The sequence below is a fragment of the Stomoxys calcitrans genome, chromosome 2 (genome assembly GCF_963082655.1).
Source record: "Stomoxys calcitrans chromosome 2, idStoCalc2.1, whole genome shotgun sequence".
NCBI classification, from domain to species: Eukaryota; Metazoa; Arthropoda; class Insecta; order Diptera; family Muscidae; genus Stomoxys; species Stomoxys calcitrans.
Window position 1 is genome coordinate 173794815 of NC_081553.1, and position 25941 is coordinate 173820755.

The window sequence follows — 25941 nt, forward strand, 5'->3', positions numbered from 1 at the left end:
TTTAAAAAAACACCATTTATTATTAACCTGTACTTAAATCAAATAATAAATAATAAGTGAAGAGGTCACAAGGTAACAATTACGAGCACTTTTATCTTAGCCTAAACAACCACGTCGGGCCAGCCATGGATAGACAATCGCTGCATTTGCCTTATACTTGTCATTCAAAAACAAAGCATCACGGAACTTTCGGCCCTCAGGCGTGGCGGCCATGAAATTTGCCAAATTAACGTTTTCAGTTGACTCCAACAGACATATGGCGGTAGTGCCCATGGTTGTGTTGTAACCTGGAAATATTTTCAAAAGTTTAATTGACTTTCAAATCGATGAGATGTGTGGTGCTCTGCTTCTTACTAACCCATGAAACCATATTTCAACATGGTCTGATGCAGTTCATTTAGGTTTGGCACATTTCCGCTGAATTCCAATAATTTTAGATTTTCCACCAAGTTCTCATGATAATACCGTATGAAATAGTCAAAGCTATCGACTTTAATATCCAACTTGGTGGAAGTCATAAGGAAGTACCAAAGATCCTGAGCCGGAGTGCCATATTTGCAAACTTGGTAATCGATGTAGTAGGTTTGCTCGACATTGCCATCTTTGTCGTGCTTAAACATTATGTTATTGATCCAACTGTCGCCATGATTCAGGACATTAAATTCACTGCGATCAATAATACTCATGCGAATATTGGAGTCCACACTATTGGCCTGTAAGGCGGGCTATAATAGGAACAGATTTTGTTGGTACATATCAACTGTATAAGAAAACACCATTTGGAAGCTCACCACTTTGTCAATGTACTCCTCATTGTTGTCGAACTGTTTGAAATATTCAAAGAAAATGCTGGAGTCCATACTTTCAAATAGGGCCCGGGTTTCTTCCGTATATATGCCCTTCTGAAACATTGCCGGATAAGGGCCGTGCAGTTCAACATATTTAGCGGATGCTGCATGAAATTGAGCCAATTTTTCTAGCACACACTTAGTGTGTGACATATCCAAGCCTTCACGACGATCAATGCATTTAAATCCACTTTGGCTTAGATCCTCTAGTATAATAATATCTTCTTCCGTGTCTTGGGTACTGAAGTTGTAATATTTAGGGCCAAATGCAATATTTTTTCCACGTTCAGCATACAATTTCTCAAATTCAGGTAAGTATTTGGAGTACATAATACCTTCTTTCTCATATAAATTCATCATAGCCAACATGCTCTTGCTTTCCTCCGAATCAACTGGCATTTTATGAATGTAGGATTTGGTGACAATGCTACCATCTAAAAGTGAGGCCTCAACTTTTACTCTCAGTAGATCAGAAGCATAATTGTCACCCGCTTTTGTAGCCGATGCAGCATTTACGCTAATTATTCGTTCAATATGTTCAACATCAGTTTTCAGTATATTATGGAAGTGGTTAGCATCAATCCAGGATGGTATTGTAGCGATTTTCATTTCACCTGCAGCTGGTGAAGATGTTTCAGGTAATTTGACACTAAAAGTAATAAGAAAAGTTTAATATTGAAAGAGGTTACATTAGTTCTCAAAGAAATGAGAAGCTAAGGCTGAACTCTTTGTGGTTGCCAGTGCGCGACATACACACAAAGGAGATGTTCTATAGTCCTCTTTTCTTGACAGCATCTGCATAAGTCGTTACTTGCAGCCTTCAAACAGTCTTCAAAATTGTTCCTGGTCTCGCCTTCACATCAGCTAAACAAACCTGCGATATCACTGTGTCCCGTCACCCAGAGCAGGTGAATTTTGAATTGTTCAGCCATAGGCGGTTTTTGAACTCAGATGTATGTTTCCCAAAGATTTTATGGCTGCCTGACAGTGTAAAAAGTATTTATGAAAACCGTCGTTATGACATTATATCTAAGCCATTCCGCAACTTATTATATTGCAAAGATCTCCGTTTAAATCCCGGAATTCTTCGTCCAAGAACCATTCCTCCACACACCAATGGTTCCTGGATAAGAACCACGTCAAATCCCCCTGCCATCAGTAGGACCTTTAGTGCCGCCGAAGCGGCCTTACAGTGGTGGAGATTTATCTGTAGAACTAGACCATAGTCAGGTTTCAGAACTTCCACCACTGTTGTGTTAGTCTCGTCTCCTGATTCCACCAGGAGTTCATCCTCACAAGATTCGCTATGGTGAGAAAGCTATGGAACCACTCTTCCTCAGGACACTGGATACTTGCGGTGTAGACGGTTTATCCTTAGATGCTTCACTAACTGCTACTGTCGAAGTACTTTCTGAGTTCCGTGCTTTCCCGCTGGCGCACACTTTGAACCCAGTCCAACTTTGTGGCCCTCCCACACATGGATTGTCGGGTCCCGTTTCGATGCCATCCCCTCATTTCTGGATTGTGGCAAGGGGATTTTCCGTCTCCTGCAATCCGCCAGACTTTAACGATGTGGTCGATAGTTCCTCAGGCAAGTGTTCAACAACAACTGTTAAGTCATCTCCTGATTCCCCAACCCCACCGCTTCTACAGACCTTCAGTTTCAACTTGTTGAATCCGTAGGATACAACCCCTTTAGACTTGTTGAGGTCTATGAGGCAACCGGAGTTTAGTACGAATACTGGACCCCATAAAGTATATTTTTGTTCTTGATCGTCTCGACACTCTGAGTCGATCTAGCCATTTCCATCCGTCCGTCTGTCTGTCGAAATCACGATAGCGGTCGAAAGCGTTGTGCTAGCCGCTTGAACACTTTTGCACAGATACTTTATATTTATGTAGGTCTTTGGGGATATCAAATTGGCCAAATCGGTTCAGATTTGGATATAGCGCCCATATAAACCGATCTCCCTATTTGAAAATTAGTGTTAATTTTGCAATTAGTGTTATGTTATGTCTTCCAATAACTGTGCTAAGTACGGTCCAAATCGGTCAAGAACCTGATATAGATCCCATAAAAATCGATCTTCCTAATTGACTTCTTTAGCCTCAATTTTCATCCGATTTGGTTGAAATTTTGCACATAATATTCTGTTATGACTCCCAACAACAGTATGGTCCAAATCAATCTATAACCTGATATAGCTCCCATATAAACCGATCTCCCGATGTGACATCCTGAGCCCCTCGAAGCCGCAATTTTTGTCCGATTTGGCTGAAATTTTTCAGAAACTTGGTACGTAAAATTCACATATGTATGTCTCCAACTTAGCTCGTTAAGGAGAATTACAGCATTTGAGCGAATGATAGTCCAAGGCTAATTGCCGGAAAACCAATGCAGCCACAAAGAGTGACTGTTTGGTTTATAGGTTAGCAGCATAATCGGCCATGGAGGCTACAGTACCGGCCGCTTATGATGCTGGACGCCTGGGTGATTAGAATCCTAGCGAGAGCATCAAAAAATTTGCAGCGACATTTGTTAGGTACTATGCCATGTAAAAACTTTTCCCCAACGAGAAAGGTTCTTTTGCGCGACAAATTCATAACCCGTGTTATCTTATTTGGTGGTAATATCCATTGGGCATATACAAAAAATTCTGACAACAATGAATGGTAGAGCTGGTAAAATATCGATGGCACTTTGGATAATATCGATATTTTATTTTCTGTCTGAATATCGATTGTTATTTTTCCTATCGACGCTTTTGTAAAGTTAAATTTTTTGCAAAATTTAACAAAAATAAACAATGCGACACTTTAAGATACATCGCGCCTATAGAGGGCACAATTTTCATCCGATTAGACTAAAATTTTGTACATTGATTCTCTCATGACTTCCAACTGACTTTATTATACCCACCACCGAAGTATGGGGGTACTTTAATTTTGTCATTTTGTTTGCAACACATCGAAATATCCATTTCCGACCCTATAAAGTATATATATTCTTGATCAGCATAAAAATCTAAGATCTAGCCATGTGCGTCCGTCTATCCTTCTGTCTGTTGAAATCACGCTACAGTCTTTAATAATAGAGATATTGAGCTGAAACTTTGCACAAGTTATCTTTTATTTCATAAGCAAGTCAAGTTTGAAGATGGGCTACATCGAACTATATCTTGATATAGCCCCCATATAGACCGATCGATCGATTTAAGGTCTTAGACTCATAAAAGCGACATTTATTATCCGATTTTACTGAAATTTGGGACAGCTTGCCAAATTTGCCCCAGATCGGTCCAGATTTGGATATAGCTGCCATATCGACCGATCTCTCGATTTAAAGTCTTGGGCCCATAAAAGACGCATTTATTGTCCGATTTTGCCGAAATTTGGGACAGTGAGTTGTGTTAGGCCCTTCAACAGTTTTCTTCAATTTTTCTCAAATCGGTACAGATTTAAATATAGCTGTCATATAGACCAAACTCTCGATTTAGGGGTTTGGGCCCATAAAAGGCGCATTTCGCCGAAATTTAGGACAGTGAGTTGTGTTAGGCCCCTCGACATCTTCCTGGAATATGGCATATATAGGTCTAGATTTGGATATAGCTGCTATATAGACCGATTTCTCGATTTAAGGTTTTGGGCCCGTAAAAGCACCATTTATTATCCGATTTCGCTGAAATTTGGGGTAGTGCATTGTGTTAGAGCCTTTGACATTCTTCTTCAATATGGCTTAGATCGGTTTAGATTTGGATATAGCTGAAATATGAACCGATCTTGACTTCTCGAGCCACTAGAGGGCGCAATTCTTATTCGATTTGGCTGAAATTTCGCTGGAGGTGTTTTGTTATGACTTTTAACAACTATGCCAAATATGGTTCAAATCGATCCATAACTTAATATAGCTGCCATATAAACCTATCTGGGATCTTGACTTCTTGAGCCTCCAGAGGGCGTAATTATTATCCTATTTGGCTGAAAATTTGTACAACGGTTTCTCCCACGATCTTCAACATACGTGTCAAATATATTCCGAATCGGTCTATAGCTTGATACAGCTCCCATATAAACCGATCTCTCTATTTTATTTCTTGAGGCCCTGAAGGACGCAATTCTTACTCGCATGGTGTCCAACATTCAATTCAATTATGGTCCGAATCGGACCATAATTCCAATTTTATGGCAATTATTTTCTTTTATCCTCTGTTTGCCTAAAAAGAGATGTCGGGAAAAGAACTAGACAAGTGCTATCTATGGTGGAGGGTATATTGGATTCGGACCGGCCGAATTTGTTTTTATTCGGTCTGTGTACTGATATTTCTTCCATATAAATCGATTTCCAGATTTTACTTCTCATTTTCGTTTGAAATATAGGGGATTGGGAAATTAACGATAGTACCGATATTTATTGCTAGAAATACAATATAGAAAATATGGAATGTTGTGACATTCGATGGTTTGCCAGCTCTAATGAACGGTTGCCTCTGTCTTAGCGTTCGAAGCTATCAGCACAATTTCCAAACGATCCACAAAAATCATGTGTATAGCCTGCAAACAATTGTAGGTATGGGGAAAAAAATTCCACGCTACAATTAAACATACATGAATTGGAAAAATGACACAGCCAGTAGGACAAAGTATCGAGCTTAGTTAGTGTTATATGATGTAATTCAGCAATTTCTTCGAGATAAATACAACCTACCAATGTATGACCTTAGAAACCATAACACCTAAAGACTCCCCTCTTTCCAAGGGGTCGTAACGCGTCAAATCATTGTTAGTGAGTTGAATCTCCGGTGGCTTTCGTTTTTCCGTCAAATCATGGTTGCTGAGGTGTATCTCCTGTGGTTTTGAATTTTTCCGCTGCATACAATTTTCGATCACTAAGCTCATCTCGAAATAGAAATTAACACAATTCAAGGGATAATTCGGCACATTAAGGACATAGAATTTCAATGATGCCTCAGCGTCATGCCAAATTTGGATTATGGGAAGGTGGTGTGGCGACGAGCTCGCGGCGTCAATTTGGCCGATATTTTGTCCTATACACAATTAAACCATAACAAAGTTGTCATGGTTAAAAAAAAAGTAAGTACAATAATTTCCTAAATAATTTGCGTTTTATTCAAAATCTAATTTATAAACGGGAGCTTAGCCAAATAACAACCCATTTCGATCAAATTCTGTGATTGTAGTGCTTATAGAAGAGAACTTATAACAAAGTTAAATCAATATTATTTCGGACAACTGTAAACGTTAAGACAATACTTACTTCAAGTCGAATAAACCTCTTCTATACATCCATGGCAGAATCGCTTCGGCATTTGTACGATAACGTTGACTTGAGTACATATTTTTCTTGAAAGCATTTCCATCTTCGCCTTCTTTTAGCATATTATCTAAATTGGCATTATCGCTGGGTTCCAAAAGTATGGCGCCCAAAGCTCCAGTAACAGCATACACAGCTGAAAGAAAATTCCAAACATTTTTACCTAGGTAGGCAGGCATGTATTGTAGTAAACAACTTACCAAAGCCTCCCTTTTGTAGTAGCTCCATATGAAGCTCCTTCAATGTTGGTATAGCTTTTGGATAATTCAACAACTTTAGATTGGCCTCCAGATGTTCATGATAAAAACGTATGAAATAATCAAAATGATCCAATTTCAATTCCAATTTGGCTGAAGTTAACAAAAAGTAGTAGAGATCCTGGGCAGGAGAGCCATATTGACCCATTTGATAGTCCACGAAATATGTATTGGTAATGTCGCCCTTCTCATTGTATTGGAACATGATATTGTTCACCCAGCAATCGCCATGGTTTAGAACATTAAATTTGTTAAAATCGACAGCAAATGTATCGACCATACTATCATAGCCATTGTCTAGGAAAAGTTTCTGAAGTTAGAAGAATTATTAGAACAAATAAGAAGCATTGGGAAGGGTTACTTACCACACTGTCTTTATATTCCTCACATCCATTATAGCCGCTGAGGCAGTTGAGATATATGTCATAGAATTTCTTAAACATAGGCTCCCTTTCAGCCTTGATCTCTCTTTGGTATGTTGATTTTTCAAAAACAATGTCGTAACGACCTTCTTTCTCGAACAAATAAGCAGACGCTGCATGATACTGGGCCAGCTTTTTGAGTACCTCCAAAATGTGATCCTTGTTTAAACCCTGTAGGCGATCACCAGTTTTAAACCCCTTGACACTTAAGTTCTCCAATATTAGGGTATCGCAGCCATTATCTTTAGTTGGTTTATGGCTCTTCGGAGCAAATATCACTTTCATGTCGGTCTGTTTCTGGAATACCTCTTCAAACTTAGGTATAATTTCATTGTAGGCCTTAATTTCCTTTGTAAATGAATTAAAGAAAGCAACAGTTTTTTTAGCCTGTTCTCCACTAGGAGGAATTTTCACCATATATGAGAGATCGCGATGTGATTCATCTAAAATATGTCAATGAAGAGAAATGTATTACATAACGCCAATCTTGGAATGGAATTAAAAGTAATAAATAGGGATAAGATATTCGTGTAGGCTTTTGCCGCCCAGTGTATATTCAAGTTCGGAATATTCAAAAAGAAAACAAGGATCCGTGATCCCATTAAGTATAAATATTATTAATTGTCTTGACATTACAACTCCAATCTGTCGAGATCACTATATTGTGCGAAGCAATACTGCCATCCCGTTAAGATTTTCCATACACTTCAAAATATAAAACGTTTGGCAGATTTTCAGACAAACGAAATACTTTTATTGTGAAGTTTTTCTTTTATCGTAACTTTGTAACGTTATGCTTCAACATATCAAACGTAGTGTTTTTGAATTTATAGAACATTGTTTGATGTTACCCCTTTAGCAGCTTTGCATACGGTAAAAAGACCTCTCTTCTTTGTAAAACCAAAAACTTTTAATAGCAAAAGTGATTCGATAGCCGCAAACGATTATTCTAGTTCCGGAACTGTAATTATTCACTTGTTTCTATCCTACTACAGGCAAAGGGAGCGTATTTAAGCATATAGACCCGTATTGGGCAAAAATAATCACACTGTTGCATGTGTGTGTACGTACAAGAAAATAATCCCAAGCAAGTCCGGAAAATTACGAATACAGCAGATCATAATACTAAACCATAATGATGTTGTGCGAAAATGGAACGCATTTTATATAATCGTGTATCATAACATCGAAATAAATCATAATAAACTTTGAGAGGGTCTGAATTACCAACTGAGATCTGCTTATAATTGGTTAAATAATGAGTTTGAATTCTATTACAACAATAAATTGAACTTGACATCCTTTTTAGTATGCACAACCTATTTTAAAACAAGTAAAAGCGTGCTAAGTTCGGCCGGGCCGAATCTTATATACCCTCCACCATGGATCGCATTTGTCGAGTTCTTTTCCCGGCATCTCTTCTTAGGCAAAAAAGGATATAAGATAAGAGTTGCTCTGCTATTAAAACGATATCAAGTAAAGTCCGGTTCGGACCACAGTTAAATTATATGTTGGAGATCTATGTAAAATTTCAGCCAATTCGTATAAGAATTGCGCCCATTGGGGCTCACGAAGTAAAATAGAGAGAACGATTTATATGGGATCTGCATCGGGCTATAGACCGATTCAGACCATAATAAACACGTTTGTTGATGGTCACGAGAGGATCCATCGTACAAAATTTCAGGCATATCGGATAATAATTGCGACCTCTAGGGGTCAAGAAGTCAAGATCCCAGATCGGTTTATATGGCAGCTATATCAGGTTATGAACCGATTTGAACCTTATTTGACACAGTTATTGAAAGTAAAAATAAAATAAGTCAGGCAAAATTTCAGCCAAATCGGATAGGAATTGCGCCCTCTAGAAGCTCAAGAAGTCAAATCCCCAGATCTGTTTATATGACAGCTATATCAGGTTATGGACCGATTTCAACCATACTTGGCACAGTTGTTGGGTATAATAACAAAACACGTCGTGCAAAATTTCATTTCAATCGGATAAGAATTGCGCACTCTAGAGGCTCAAGAAGTCAAGACCCAAGATCGGTTTATATGGCAGCTATATCAGGTTATGGACCGATTTAAACCATACTTGGCACAGTTGTTGGGTATCATAACAAAACACGTCGTGCGAAATTCCATTCCAATCGGATAAGAATTGCGCCCTCTAGAGGCTCAAGAAGTCAAGACCCAAGATCGGTTTATATGGCAGCTATATAAAAACATGGACTGATATGGCCCATTTACAATACCAACCGACCTACACTAATAAAAGTATTTGTGCAAAATTTCAAGCGGCTAGCTTTACTCCTTCGGAAGTTAGCGTGCTTTCGACAGACGGACGGACGGACGGACTGGCGGACAGACGGACGGACATGGCTAGATCGACATAAAATGTCACGACGATCAAGAATATATATACTTTATGGGGTCTCAGACGAATATTTCGAGTAGTTACAATCAGAATGACGAAATTAGTATACCCCCCATCTTATGGTGGAGGGTATAACAAGTAAGATCGGCCGGGTCGAATCTTATATACCCTTCATCATGGATAGCATTTGTCGAGTTTTTTGCGCGGTATCTATTTTTAGGCAAACATAGAATAATGAATAAGAACTGTAATGCTATTGGAGCTATATCAAGTTATAGTCCGATTCGGACCACAAGTGAATTTGAAGTCATTGTGTATATTTCAGTTCATTCGGATAAGAATTGCGCCTTGTAGGACCTCAAGAAACTAAATCGGGAGATCGGTTTATATGGAAGCTGTATCAAGCAATAGATCGATTCGGACCATATTTAACACGTATGTTGAAGGTCATGGGAGAAGCCGTTGTACAAAATTTCTGCCCAATCGGATGAGAATTGCGCCCTTAAGAAGTCAAGATCCCAGATCAGTTTGTATGGCAGTTATATCTGCTTATAGTCCGATTTGAACCATACTTAGCAAAGTTGTTCAATGTTACAATAAAACATTTCGTGCAAAATTTCAGCCAAATCGGATAAGAATTGCACCCTGTGTCTCAAGAAGTCAAGATCCAGGATCGGTTTATATGGCAACTATATGAGGTTATAGACCGATTAGGACCACACTTAAGACAAATGTTGGAAGTTATATAGGAATACGTCGTCCGAAATTTCAGCTAAAAGGGATAAGAATTGCGTCCTCCAGAAGCTGAAGAAGTCAAGACCCAAGATCGATGCATATGGCAGCTATACCAGGTTATGAACCGATTTGAACCATACTTAGCACATCAGCAAAATGCTTGGTTGTTGATAACAGTTACCTATACCAATATATGAACCTCCAAAGCTTTGAGATAATAGCTCTATCAAAAATTCGCAAATCATCGTGACTCAACTTCAAATGTCCATTTCTGATAAGGCAGTAAATTTGCCATAAAAGCATAGAAATAATTTAACACTTCTCCAAATTTCCTAAATACCTGTTAGTTCGACATCAATATCAATCTTCAACATTATCGATGCATAGTTATCTCCAGCACTTGTTGCGGGACCGACGATGAATTTTGAAATTCTCTGGTAGTTTCCAAACTCTTCACGTATAATGTCTTCGAAATACGATTCATTCACCCAATTGGGATAGTTGAATTTGTCGGTCACTGTTTCTTGTGTTGGAATAGGCACGCTTAACTTATCAGTTGAAGCGGTTGTATTGTCACTAGGAATGCTGAAAATGAAGAGTTAAAGTTAAAAAAATACATATATAGAAAATTATTTGCTTTGTCATTTTCGTAGTACCTTGATTCCATAAAACCGTGATTGTACAACCATGGCAGCACCTCATTGATGTGTTTGATATAACGAGGATTTGAGAAAAGTAAATTCTTAAAGTCCAAGCCCTCCTTGTTATCACTGAAGAAGTTGTCAAATTTGGCATCATCATGGGGGTCCAAGAGAACTACTCCCATTGTCATGAATGCGGTTATGGTAGCCCATGATCCATAAGTGATCAGTTGTTGGTGTAGATCCCTCAAGCTGGGTATTTTATCCTCAGGATATTTCAGCAAACGCAAGCTCTTCTCCAAGTGTTTGTGATAAAAGTGTATGAAGTATTCATATTTTGCTACCTTTATATCGACTTGGGTAGATGATATTAGAAAATAGTGAAGATCCTGAGCCGGCGAAGAATAATTAGTATTTTGGAAATCAACAAAAAGTAAGTCTTCCACTTTGCCATTGGCATCATATTTGAAGAGTATGTTATTGGACCAAGAATCACCATGATTAAGGGCATTGAAAAACTCTGGGTTTGCCTTGCGACCATACACAAATTCATCGACAAGATTAACGAAAAATTTGTCCTGAAATGTTAAAGAAAGAAAATTAAATCAATAAGACGCTATTGTTATTTCCACCGACGGACGAACGAACAAATCTAGATCAACTCAGATCATCAAACGGATCAAGAATGTATGTTATCGTTGACGTCTAAGATTATTGGTTCAAGAAATTGCTAAAGGAATGACTAGTTAAGAATAACCCCTACACTTATCTAGTTATGGTGGAGGTTAAAAGTGGACAAACTTCTCACATATCAATGGGTGCTTTCCGATACTAGGTTAAGGTCAATGACAAGGGTTCTCCTATTCCCAACCGAGTCCGAACGGTGTGCCGCAAGGCGACACCTCTTTCGCGCGAAGTTTTTACATACGTGCTCTGTCATTAGAAGATGATAACCAACACTAAAAATTTGTCTGATATTCAAAACGAAGTGCTTAGCGTCATACGCTGGCATGCTAACGTCTGCGCCACATTGGTCCCCCATGGTGGAGGTAAGAGATCATAAAAGGAAAATGAAGAATACAGTTAGAGGTCCACTATAGTACGGTACAACAAAGTACACAGAAAAAAATAGCCATACAATTTTCAATTAAAATTTTAATTGAAAATAAAATTGTTGTCAATTAAAAAAATTATTGATTCCATAATTTTTTTTACCAATCACCGAAGGATGGGGGCATATTCATTTTGTCATTCCCTTTGAAACACATCGAAATATCCATTTACGACCCTATAAAGTATATATATTCTTGATCTGCGTAAAACTCTAAGACGATCTAGCCATGTCCGTCCGTCTGCCTGTTAAAATCACGCTACAGTCTTCAAAAAAAGAGATATTGAGCTGAAACTTTGCACAGATTCTTTCTTTGTCCATAAGCAGATTAAGTTCGAAGATGGGCTGTATCAGACTATATCTTGATATAACCCCCATATTGACCGATCCGCCGATTTAGCAATATTTAATATCCGATTTTGCTGAAATTTGGGACAATGAGTTGCGTTAAACCCTTTGATATCCTTCGTCAGTTTGGCCCAGATCGGTCCAGATTTCGATATAGTTGCCGTAAAGACCGATCCCCCGATTTTAGGTCTTAGGCCCATAAAAGGCGCATTTATAATCCAATTTCGCTGAAATTTGACACAGTGAATTATTTTCGGCTTTTCTACATCCGTATCCTATATGTGGATATAGCTGCCAAAAAGACCAATTACATTTATTAGACCACTCAATATCCGTGCAGAATTTGGTACAAATCGGACCATATTTGCATAGTTGCTAAGGGTGCATTTTTACCGGATTGTGATAAAAGGTGGTTTACATATATACCCGAGGTGGTGGGTATCCAAAGTTCGGCTCGGCCGATTTTAATGCCTTTTTACTTGTTACTTGTTTTATTAGTCAGTATAGCTTTCGATGTTATAAAGCATATCTAAAGCTAACGAGGAAGATGATGAGACGTTGGAACGTATCATTGTCGGCTTTCGCGACTAATAGACATCGGCATATAGGTGAGGACACATTACCAGAAAAGAACCATCTTAGGGACTTGACATGGAAAAACAAGTAAAAAGGCGTTAACTTCGGCCGGGCCGAACTTTGGATACCCACCACCTCGGATATATATGTAAACCACCTTTCTTCAAAATCCGGTTCAAAACTCATACCTTATGCCCCATAGCAGCTATAACATTATATGTTCCGATTTGGACCAAATACTAATAAGTAAACGTCATTGTTCAATTGTATATAACAAAATATTGGTCTTTTTAGTAGTTATATCTAAAAAGAAACCGATCTGAACTAAATACGACACGGATATCGAAAAGCATAACGTAAGTCAGTGTGTCAAATTTCAGTGCAATCGGATTAAAAATGCGCCTTTTATGGGGCCAAGACTTTAAATCGAGAGATCGGTCTATATGACAGCTATATGCAAATCTTGATCGATCTAGACCAAATTGCAGAAATATGTGGAGGGGCTTAACTTAACTCTTTGTCCCAAATTTTCGGCAACATCGGACAATAAATGCGCTTTTTATGGCCCCAAAACTTAAAACCTAGAGATCGGTCTATATGTCAGCTATTTCCAAATCTGGACCGATCTGAGCCAAATTGACGGAGGATGTTGAAGGGCCTAACACAACTCACTGCCCCACATTTCCGCAAAATCGGATAATAAGTGTGGCTTTTATGGGCCTAATATCCTAAATTGCAGGATAGGTCTATATGGCAGCTATATCCAAATCTGAACCGATCTGAATCATATTCACGGAGGATGTCGAAGGGCCTAGACAACTCACTTTTCCAAATTTCAGCAAAATCGGATACTAAATGTAGCTTTTATGGGCCAATGACCCTAAATCGGCGGATCGGTCTATATGGCAGCTATATCCAAATCTGGACCGATCTGAGCCAAATTGACGAAGGACGTTGAAGGGCCTAACACAACTCACTGTCCCAAATTTCAGCAAAATCGGATGATAAAAGTGGCTTTTATGGGCCTAAGACCCTAAATTGGAGGATCGGTCTATATGGCAGCTATATTCAAATCTGGACCGATCTGAGCTATATTGACGGAGGATGTCGAAAGGCCGAAGACAACTCACTGTCCCCAATTTTAGCAAAATCGGATAATAAATGTGGCTTTTATAGGCCTAAGACCTTAAATCGGAGGATCGGTCTATATGGCTGCTATATCCAAATCTGGACCGATCTGAGCCAAATTGACGGGGAATGTCGATGGCCCTAACACAACTCACTGTCCCAAATTTCAGCAAAATCGGGTAATAAATGTGGCTTTTATTGGCCAAAGACCCTAAATCGGCGGATCGGTCTATATGGGGGCTATATCAAGATATAGTCCGATATAGCCCATCTTCGAACTTAACCTGCTTATGGACAAAAAAAGACTCTGTGCAGAGTTTCAGCTCAATATCTCTATTTTTGAAGACTGTAGCGTGATTTCAACAGACAGACGGACGGACATGTCTAGATCGTCTTAGATTTTTACGCTGATCAAGAATATATATACTTTATAGGGTCGCAAAGTGATATTTCGATGTGTTGCAAACAGAATGACAAAATGAATATACCCCCATCCGTCGGTGGTGGGTATAAAAATAGGGCTTTTGTATGTAGCACAGAATTTCTGACTTGGATTTTCTTTTTCGGGGTTATTTTTTTTTGCGTTTAGAGCACACAAAAAGTCGATTACTGGCTTAGGTGTGGTATGGGGCTCATTTTCTTCCAACCTAACCTAACCTACTTTTTATGTGCTAGGGTGAGTGAGTAAATCGTTTACGAGTTTGTCCAAGGTTTCCCCAGAGTTTATCTTCAGAAACGACCTAGCCAAATCCAGGGACAAAACAGAATTATACGTTAACTTTGCAAATGAAAATTTGTAAAAGGCGTGTCCCCGTTCGACACATTTTCGGGGAGCAGTTTTTATATGGCGTCTATGCAGAGTATAGTACTTCACAAACTTCGCCACCGTTGGAAATTTTTTTCCGATGTTCTCGCCAGGATTCGACGTAGGCGGACACGCCTACTTCTGCTCTACTCTACGTTGACTTTGGAGGAACAAAAATTTAATTATCTCATTTCACGATTAAGTTTATTCCTACACATTCTAATCCGTGATTTTCTAACACATTAGCAGCTTACACGATATTTTCTCCCTCTCTATTTGTATACCCTCCACCAAAGAATGCTGGTATACTAATTTCGTCATTCTGTTTGTAAAACTTCGAGATATGCGTCTGAGACCCCACAAAGTACATATATTCTTGAACGTCATGTAATTTTATGTCGAACTAGCCATGTCCGTCCGTCCGTCTGTCTGTCGAAAGGGCGCTAACTTTTGAAGGAGTGAAGCTAGCCGCTTGAAATTTTTCAAAAATACTTCTTATTAGCGTAGGTCGGTTGGAATTGTAAATGGTCCAAATCTGTCAAATTTTTTGATATAACTGTCATATAAACCGATCTTGGGTTTTGACTTCTTGAGCTTCTAGAGGGCGCAGTTCTCATCTGATTTGCTGAAATTTTGCACGTGGTGTTTCGGTATTACTTCCAACAACTGCGCTAAGTATGGTTCAAATCGGTCCATGTTTTGATATAGCTGCCATATAAACATATCTTGGATCTTGACTTCGCCCCTAAGGGGCGCAATTCTCGTCCGATTTGACTGAAATTTTCCACGCGGTGTTTTGGTATTACTTCCAACAACTGCGCTAAGTACGGTTTAAATCTGTCCATATTTTGATATAGCTGCCATATAAACCGATCTTGGGTCTTGACTTCTTGAGCCTCTAGGGGGCGCTATTCTCGTCCGATTTGGAAGACATTTTGTACAACGGCTTCTCTCATGACCTTCAACATACGCGTCTATTATGGTCTGAATCGATCAATAGCTTGATACAGCTCCCATATAAACCAATCTCTCGATTTTGCTTCTTCTTCCGAATTCCGAATGAACTGAAATATTACGCAATAACTTCTACAATGTTCAGCATCCGAATCGGACTATAACTTGATATAAAGAGATACCGCGCATAGAACTCAACAAATGCGATCCGTGGTGGAGGGTATATTAGATACGGCCCGGCCGAACTTAGCATGCTCTTACTTGTTCTCTCTGCGTTTCTATTGTAACAATACATGCACCAAACTTACCATGGAGTCCCTATATTTTTCACCATTCTCAAAACGATGAATATTATCCATAAATGATTTATTGAATGAACCAAACATTTGCTGCATCATGGCACGAGCAAAAGGATCATCCATGTCTGAAGAAAAAGTTGCTGGGTATGCACCTTTAGTTTGCGCTCTGCAAGCAGAAGCAGCATGAAATTTAGCCATTTTGCGTAAAACAGCCTCAGTGTGTTCCTGGTCCAAGCATTCTAAACGATTGGCATTTTTGTAGCCAAGCAAGCCTAAATCATCCAAAAGAACATAATAGGAAGCGGCGACCTCGGGACCCAATCGATGTGCTTTGGCACCAAATTGTACCTCTACATCAGCTTGACGATACATGTCCTCCAATTCGGGTATCACATCATTGTAGACAGCATTTTCAACATCAAAGAAATTCATGCGCTTTAGCATTTCCATCATTTCCGGATTGTCATGGGCCACCTTAAGCATAAAGGAGAGATCAAGGGTGCTTGCATCCTTTTGTTTAATGGTAATTTTAACTCTTAACATAAGAGTGGCATAGTTTTCACCAGGGGCTAAAGCTGGTTTGGCTTCCAGGCTTATAATTTCCGAAAATTGAGGATATAATTGGGCAAGAAGAGATTTGAAATTATCCTTATTTACCCAGGAGGGAATACGAGGATCTTGGGGCCGATTATCCGCAGGTTTTTCTTGTGTTTCTATAACAAGGGAAGTGGCAATGGGTGCTGCAGTTTCAACAGTGGAGGATGTTACAGCTTCAACGGTTGCAGGTATTACATTGTCAACTGTTCCATTTGTCTCGGTTTGTGTGAGCATTGCCAATTTACTATTGCCATTTTCAATTGGTGTATTCTCCACTGGTGTTTCTGGTGTTATAATAACTTCAGGTAATGGCGTTTTCTTATGGATCAAACCTTTATCTGAAACCACAGGGGCTATGTCATAGCTTTTGGGTGAATGTTTGGAACTACGCAAACCCATGTTTAAGGCGCTGACGCAATTATATGTTCACGAAAAATTAAGCTAATCAATTGATGTATCTTCTTCTATTCATGCAGTAGACCGATAACAAAACCAACGACCAGCGATTCGGAAATAGACACGGAGTGAACCAACCTTCACGGTTCACTGTAAGATCTCAACTGGAACTAAACTATTATTGGCTAATTTTCGATCGCATGCAATTCTTAGATCGTGTTTTTCGTGGCTAGCCAATAGATGATCGGGCGGTTAGTTGTAAGTTTTTGTTGTTGTTTGTGTTGTAGTGTTACTATCGTTCTCAGGGAGCCCTCACATTATAAGATGAGAGGTAAATTTATCACCACAAAATATCAATATAACCATGCACTCTCGTCAAAATTTCCTCCTTGATATTGCTCCCGCTCAAAACTTTATCAGTAACTAAATCTAATCTTCGTGATACTTATAATGACTGCGATTGTAATGTTTTGATTTAGAAAAATGAAATTTCGAGCAAATGTGCGTTGGGATATGCTTCAATAATAAAATTTCCAAGTCATTTCCAACATCCATACAGATACCAAATTGAATCTTCTGTAAGGGACTATATTGTTAAAATACTAGAACAGAAGCTCAATAATATGTTCGTATTGGAATATGTTTTTATGCTCACTACCATGGATATAATCATTTTGTCCTTTTTATGTAAATAATCCAAACATTGATCTGGGACTCTCTAAAATTTATTCTCTAAAAATTATTTTCTAAAAATCTAAGATTATTTAGTAATCTTCGTGGGTATAACTGTTGCGATTACGCTACAGTATAGATTAAAAAAGGGGCTGAACCAATTACTTTGAAATGTTCACAGATTGTGTAGGTTGGTCTGGAAGGAAGCATAGGCTATATAATTTTTTGATATCAGAAGAAGGGCGGACCCTTCCCCTTACCCCAAAAGTACTACCCAAAATAAAAGTGTACCGATCGGGACAATATGCAATTCAAATGATAGATATTCTGGAGTAGATTGCGAATTTCCGAATTGGGTCCAAGTAACTGGGGGCCGCCCCAACCCCAAAAACCCCCTAAAATAGGTTCATGGGACGATCATGACAAAATGGGACTCAAATGAAAGTTATTCGGGAGTAGATTGCTGATATGCGCAGGAAGGAGGATCAGACTTTATAATTTGTTGATGTCGGAAGGGGGCGGACCCTCCCCCGTTACCCCAAAAACCCAACCCAAAATTAAAAATTGGCCGATGTGACAATATGGGTATCAAATGAAAGGTATTGAAGAAAAGAATGCGAATGTTGTATTAACAATTGGGTCCAAGTACCCAGGATATCGCCCTAACCCCAAAACACCTCCAAGCAGACAAATTGAATGTTCATATCAATATGGGGCTCAAATGAAAGGTATTCGGGAGTAGATTACGAATCTGGCATACAAAATCAGATTGAAGTATAGGAGGACACACTAACCCTTGGAGAACGCCCCAAATTTTTTGATATCGGATGGGGTCGGACCCTCCCCCATACACCAAAACACCACCAAAAATCACCGACCGATAGGCACAATATGGGCATGAAATGAAAGGTATTAGAGATTAGAAAACGAAAATTGTACCCAGCGGGCCGCCCCATCCCCAAAATTCATCTAAACTGATATATACGACGTTCATGTCAATATGGGACTCAAATTAAAAGTATTTGGCAGTAGATAAAAACAAGTAAAAAGGCTTTAAGTTCGGCGGGGCCGAACTTGGAATACCCAACACCTCGGGTATATATGTAAATCACCTTTCATCAAAATCCGGTGAAAATTGCATACCTTATGTCCCATGGCAGTTATATCGAAATGTGTTCCAATTTGGACCAAATACTAATAAGTACAGTAGCTATATCTAAAAATAAACCGATCTAAATCATATACGACACGGATGTCGAAAAGACTAATATAAGTCACTGTGTCAAATTTCAAATTTCACACCCTCCCCCATTACCCCAAAAACAACACCCAATATTAAAAAACTGCCGATATGACAATATGGGTATCAAATGAAAGGTATTGAAGAAAAGAATGCGAATATTTTATTAACAATTGGGTCCAAGTACCCAGGATGTCGCCCTAACCCCAAAACACCTCCAAGCAGACAAATTGAACGTTCATATCAATATGGGGCTCAAATGAAAGGTATTCGGGAGTTGATTACGAGTCTGGCATAAAAAATCAGATTGAAGTATAGGGGGACACACTAACCCTTGGAGAACGCCCCAAATTTTTTGATAGCGGATGGGGTCGGACCCTCCCCCATACACCAAAACACCACCCAAAATCAAAAGTTGACCGATAGGCACAATATGAGTATGAAATGAAAGGTATTAGAGACTAGAAAACGAAAATCGTGCCCATCGGGTACGAAAATTGTACCCAGCCCCAAAACTCATCTAAACTGATATTTACAACGTTCATGTCCATATGGGATTCAAATAAAAAGTATTTGGCAGTAGATTAAAAAAATGGTATATAAAATTAGGTCCAAGTAATGGGAGGTCGCCCCACAGACATGGGCTACAGTGGCACGAATTCGATATCCGCATTCAGGGTGAAGTTTCCCCTCCCTAAAAAGACATTAGAGACATAAAGAAGGCGCAGCGGAGCGGTCATGATCTTAGACACGAAAAAACAAATGAGCTGCTGTGCCTGCACGAATATGGTGATTTCCGTGTTTACCTAACAGAGCGCACATATCGGAATTTGAGCTTACGAATCGAAATGCAAAATTGGCCATAAACATTCCATTAAGGAGCAGGGGCAAATTTCGGACATATCAATGAGTTCTGTCCAATTCAAGTTTAAGCTCAATGATAATAGACCTCCTTTTCATAGTCGAGTCCAAACGGCGTGCCGCAGTCTTGCGACACCTTTTGGTAAGAAGCTTTTGAATGGCATAGTTATCCCCTCCTAATGCTGATGAAATTATGAGGGGATAACTATGCCATTTAAAAGCTTCTTACCAAAAGGTGTCGCAAGACTGCGGCACGCCGTTGGGACTCGACTATGAAAAGGAGGTCTATAATCACCGCTATCATTTTTTTTATACCCTCCACCATAAGATGGGGGGTATACTAATTTCGTCATTCTGATTGTAACTACTCGAAATATTCGTCGTGAAATTTCATGTCGATCTAGCCATGTCCGTCCGTCTGTCTGTCGAAAGCACGCTAACTTCCGAAGGAGTAAAGCTAGCCGCTTGAAATTTTGCACAAATACTTCTTATTAGTGTAGGTCGGTTGGTATTGTAAATGGGCCATATCGGTCCATCTTTTGATATAGCTGCCATATAAACCGATCTGGGGTCTTGACTTCTTGAGCCTCTGGAATGCGCAATTCTTATCCGATTGGAATGAAATTTTGCACTACGTGTTTTGTTACGATATCCAACAACTGTGCCAAGTATGGTTCAAATCGGTCCATAACCTTATATAGCTGTCATATAAACCGATCTTGGGTCTTGACTTCTTGAGCCTCTAAAGGCGGAATTCTTATCCAATTTGAATGAATTTTGGCACATAGTATTTTGTTATGATATCCAACAACTGTGCCAAATATGGTTCAAATCGGTTCATAACCTGATATAGCTGTCATATAAACAGATCTGGGGACTTGACTTCTAGAGCTTCTAGAGGGCGCAATTTCTCTCCGATTTGGCTGAAATTTCGCAAGACGTTTTTTATTGTTACTTTCAACAACTATGTCAAATAAAGTACAAGTCGGTTCATAACCTGATATAGCTGCCATATAAACCAATCTGGGATCTTGACTTCTTGAGCCTCTAGAGGTCGCAACTATTATCCGATTTGCCTGAAATTTTGTACGACGGATTCTCTCATGACCATTAACATACCTGTTTATTACGGTCTGAATCGGTCTATAGCCCAATACAGCTCCCATATAAATCGATCTCTCTATTTTACTTCTTGAGCCCACAAAGGGCGCAATTCTTATTCGAATTGGCTGACATTTTACACAGGTCTCGAACATATGATTTAATTGTGGTCCAAACTGGACCATATCTTGATATCGCTCTAATAGCAGAGCAAGTCTTTTCTTTTCCTTATCCTTTTTTTTGCCTAAGAAGAGATGCCGGGAAAAGAACTCGACTAATGCGATCCATGGTGGAGGGTATATAAGATTCGGCCCGGCCGAACTTAGCACGCTTTTACTTGTTTCTGATGTTTTCGCCAGCATTCAATCCCAGGCGTTCAGCGACATAAGCGGATATGCTAACCTCTGAACTACGGCGGTCTACGAGCCTACGAATGACCATCCGTAATTTTCCATCTCAAGTGATGGTAGTTTTCCATCACAAGTATGGTATGTGCACCGATGGTTATCATCGAGCGTGAAGTCGTAAATACAACTTATTGTCGGGAAAATGTTTTGGAAGCTATTTTGGAGCCTTTTCGGTCGAAGACCATGGACGTAACAACAAGACTCGGAACTGTCACATCAAGCTCATGTAATGCAAGAATGGCTAAAAAAATCATCCATGCAAAATAAATTGGAAGTTATTCTAAAATAAATTGGAAATTATTCAAAAAGAAGAAGGTAAGGATCCGAACCAGCTATGCAGAAGGGCTGAAAGGGTTTTGCATATGGCATCTGACTGGGATAAGCACAGGGGTCTCAATGTTAATACACAGAAGACTGACATATGCGTCTACACGAGGAAGACGAAGTTGGGCTAATTTAACGCACCACGTTTCCTCAATAAGACGATTTCGATATCTGACAAGGTCAAATACCTAGAAGTAATCTTTGACAGGAAACTAAATTGCAAATGTCACATTCTGGAGCGTACTAAGAAGGCTCACAGATGTTGGGCACTATGTAGACGGGCCGTAGTTTTCACTGGCTCTACAGGAGCGCGATTCGACCAATACTTACATACGCCTCAGTAGTTTGGTGGAAATAGTGCAACATAAGGACCATACAACAGGTTCAGAGAACATGTTGTCTTGGCATTGGCGAAGCGAATAGACATCTTGAATTGTCTCTGGGCATCTAGAATAGTCTCTAGGGCACTGCAGACTATTCTAGATATCCGACCCATTGACATACAGATTAAGTGTGAGGCAGCCACTGCGGCTATGAGACTTACGGCGATGGGAGAATGGATTGAGGATGGGAGCAGCTCATATCATCGCTGTATAATCGCGGCGACGATAGGAAACCTGGAAGGAAGGGAAGAGGTTTCCGATCGGATATCTGAGATGAACCTTGATGTCGAGTGCGAGGTACTGCTGCCAGCGGCACAATATTTGATTGACGGAACACTAGCATTGCCGTCTGGAAGATCATCTTACACGGATGGATCAAAGCTAGAGGACAGAGTGGGCCTGGGGGTTTACATTGAGAACCCAGGGACTGACATCTTTTTTAGACTGCCTGACCATAATACGGTCCTACAGACGGAGATCCGGTGTGGTGTGGTGCTAACCTGAGGACGTCGAATGTGAACATCTTTACGGACAATAAAATTTCCATAAGGGCAATAACAACCAGGACGGTAAGGTCACGAACTGTCTTGCAGTGTAAGAAGGAGAGAATGGCAAAATCCGCATCGTTTGGGTGCTAGCCCATAACGGAGTAAGGGGGAATGAAAGGCAGACGAGTTGGAGGTGAGTGCCAGAGGACTGTCGGCAATAAACTTGGTTAATCCGAAGCCTTTAGGGTCGACGCCGTCCGAGTTAAGGGCGTGGGCGATGAATGCACAAACAACCCTGTGGAACAGCGAAACGGTCGGTAGGACGGCGAAAATTCCATGGGGGGATCCAGATCGTGAGAAGACGAGGTTATTACTGAGAGGAAGTTAGAAGGAGCTCACTTATGTAAAATCGATGTGGCTAGTGATAGCATGTGTCGGGCATGCGGAGAAGATGATGAGACGTTGGAGCATTTTCTTTCTCATTGCTCGGCTTTCGTGTTTAACAGATACCGGCACCTAAGTGACGAACATAATAAAATTCAATAAAAATATTATAGAATTTCCAATACAAGCAGAATATAAATAGTCACAACCAAAATCACAAGAAACGCCTTACAAAATGCGAAGAACAGAAAATTTAACAAATCACAAAAATACCCAAACATCAAAAATAACAATTACAAGTAAGAGCGCGCTAAGTTCGGCCGGGCCGAATCTTATATACCCTCCACCATTGATCGCATTTGTCATGTTCTATGCGCGGTATCTCTTTTAAGACAAACATAGAATATTGAATAAGAACTGTTATGCTATTGGACCTATATCAAGTTATAGTCCGATTCGGACCATAAATGAATGCTGAACATTGCAGATGTCATTGCGTAATATTTCAGTTCATTCGGATAAGAATTCGCCCTGTAGGGGCTCAAGAAGCAAAATCGGGAGATTAGTTTATATGGGAGCTGTATCAAGCTATTGATCGACCATATTAGTCACGTATGTTGAAGGTAATGAGAGAAGCCGTTGTACAAAATTTCGGCCAAATCGGATGAGAATTGCGCCCTCTAGAGGTTGAAGAAGTCAAGATCCCAGATCGGTTTATATGGCAGCTATATCAGGTTCTATATCGATTTACGCCATACTTATCACAGTTATTGGAACATAACAAAACACCTCATGCAAAATTTCAGCCAAATCGGATGAGAATTGCGCGTTTTATTGGCTCAAGACGAGAATTGCGCTCTCTAGAGGCTCAAGAAGTCATGACCCAAGATCGGTTTATATGGCAGCTATATCATAAACCATACTTAACGCAGTTGTAAACCATACTTAGCGTAGTTGTTGGAAGTGATACCAAAACACTATGTGCAAAATTTCAATTAAATCGGATAAGAAATGCGTCCTCTAGAGGCTCAAGAAGTCTAGACCCAAGATCGGTTTATATGGCAGCTATATCAAAACATGGACCGATTTGGCCCATTTACTATACCACTAATAAAAAGTACCTACACTAATAAAAAGTATTTGTGCAAAATTTCAAGCGGCTAACTTTACTCCTTCGAAAGTTAGCGTGCTTTCGACATACAGACGGACGGACGGACGGACATGGCTAGATCGACTTAAAATGACATGACGTTCAAGAATATATATACTTTTTGGGGTCTTAGACGCATATTTCGAGGTGTTACAAACAGAATGACGAAATTAGTGGAGGGTATAAAAATATTTGCTGAGTTTTATATTCGCCCCATACAGTGCAAGTCAGATGTCCTGGATAAAATAGTAGTGAAAAGTTGTACTGATATGTTATCGATGACATATAATAACAGATAATGAGAAACGAATAATCCGGATTTGCTCTATAAAGCACTAAAATAAAACATATAACTCCTATATAAAATGATCTCCCGATTTTAGTTCTTGATCCTTAAGAGGGCGTTATTCTTATCCGATTTGGTTGAAATTTTATACAATGGCGTCTACTATGGTCTTTAACATCCAAGCCAAGTATGGCCCGAATCGGTCCATTACCTGATATAGCTCCCATAGCGATTTTTATCCATTATCGTTTGTTTGACTTTAAAGAGACACCAGGTAAAGAACATGACTAATGTCATCTATGGTAGAGGGTATATAAGATTCGGCCCGGCCGAACCAATCACGCTTTTACTTGTTCTAATTCCATTCACCAACGCATTGCACTGCGTTTATAGGGGATATCCCCTGCGCGTTGGTTGAAAAAAAAGGGAAAGGATTCCGAAATATAGATTACTTAGTACTCTAACACGTCTCACAAATTAGCATTGATATATGGGGCTTATATATGCTTCATCCTAATGTCTTGATTACGATAGAGCAATCGAGCATTTCCTGTGTTGTGTTCCATTACCTTTATAGAATAAATTATTCTCTTACGTCTTAGCAGCTAAAACGCGATTGACTGTATCCTTCTCTCTCCCTCTCTTTTTGGAAATTCATGCATCTAACTTACCATAGATTCGGCGTATTTTTCACCATTCTCAAAACGATGAATATTATCCAGAAAAGGTTTTTTGAATGAACCAAACATTTGTTGAATCATGGCACGGGCAAAAGGATCTTCCCTATCCGGCGAGAAAGTAGTTGGATATTTGCCTTTAGTTTCTGCCCTAAATGCCGACGCGGCATGGAACATAGCCATTTTGCGTAAAACAGCCTCGGTGTGTTCCTGGTTCAAGCATTCTAAACGATTGGTATTTTTATAGCCAAGCAAGCCTAAATCATCCAATAGAACATAATAGGCACCGGGGGCCTCGGGACCCAAACGATATGCTTTGGCTCCAAAGTGCACTTCCACACCAGCTTGACGATACATGTCCTCCATCTCAGGTATCACATCATTGTAGACAGCATTTTCAGTATCAAAGAAGTTTATGCGCTTAAGCATTTCCATCATTTGCGGATTGTCATGGGCCACCTTTAGCATAAAGGAGAGATCAAGCGTGCTGGCATTCATCAGTTTAATAGTAATTTTAACTCTTAACATAAGAGTGGCATAGTTTTCACCAGGGGCTAAAGCTGGTTTGGCTTCTAAGCTTATAATTTCCGAAAATTGAGGATATAATTGGGCAAGCAAGGGTTTGAAATTATCCTCATTTACCCAGGAAGGAATACCAGAAACTTCAGGCTGATTATCCGTAGATTTTTCTTGTGTTTCTTCAACAAGGGAAGTGGCAATGGGTGCTACAGTTTCAACAGTGGAGGAAGTTACAGTTTCAACGGTTGCAGGTATTACATTGTCAACTGTTCCATTCGTTTCGGTTGGTGTGAGCGTTGCCAATTCGCTATTCCCATTTTCAATTGGTGTATTCCCCACTGGTGTTTCTGGTGTTATAATCACTTCAGGCAATGGCCTTGGAGTTTTCTTGTAACTAAAATCTTTATCTGAAACCACAGGGGCTATGTCATAGCTTTTGGGTGAATGTTTGGAACTACGCAAACCCATGTTTAAGGCGCTGACGCAATTATATGTTCACGAAAAATTAAGCTAATCAATTGATGTATCTTCTTCTATTTATGCAGTAGACCGATAACAAAACCAACGAGCAGCGATTCGAAAATAGACACGGTGTGGGCCAACAACCTTCACGATTCACTTAA

General features: G+C 39.6%; 1 protein-coding gene across 1 annotated transcript; it reads right to left on the minus strand.

The window, feature by feature from the left end:
* Positions 1 to 25941, minus strand: LOC106087289 (uncharacterized). Its single transcript, XM_013252280.2, has 9 exons — positions 24794 to 25941; positions 10628 to 11190; positions 10312 to 10556; positions 6803 to 7302; positions 6381 to 6747; positions 6124 to 6316; positions 792 to 1497; positions 359 to 725; positions 1 to 287 (listed from the first exon to the last, which is right to left on the minus strand). Exons 1-9 carry the CDS (start codon positions 25784 to 25786, stop codon positions 97 to 99), a joined length of 4125 nt encoding a protein of 1374 aa, XP_013107734.2. The 5' UTR covers positions 25787 to 25941; the 3' UTR covers positions 1 to 96.

Excerpts from the sequence above, each read along its gene's own strand:
- LOC106087289 (XM_013252280.2), bottom strand. The coding sequence starts at position 25,786 with ATGGGTTTGCGTAGTTCCAAACATTCACCCAAAAGCTATGACATAGCC. Across the intron at positions 10,557-10,627 it reads CACGGTTTTATGGAATCAAG|CATTCCTAGTGACAATACAA; the intron begins GTACTACGAAAA and ends CTTCATTTTCAG. Across the intron at positions 726-791 it reads AGGAGTACATTGACAAAGTG|CCCGCCTTACAGGCCAATAG; the intron begins GTGAGCTTCCAA and ends TTCCTATTATAG.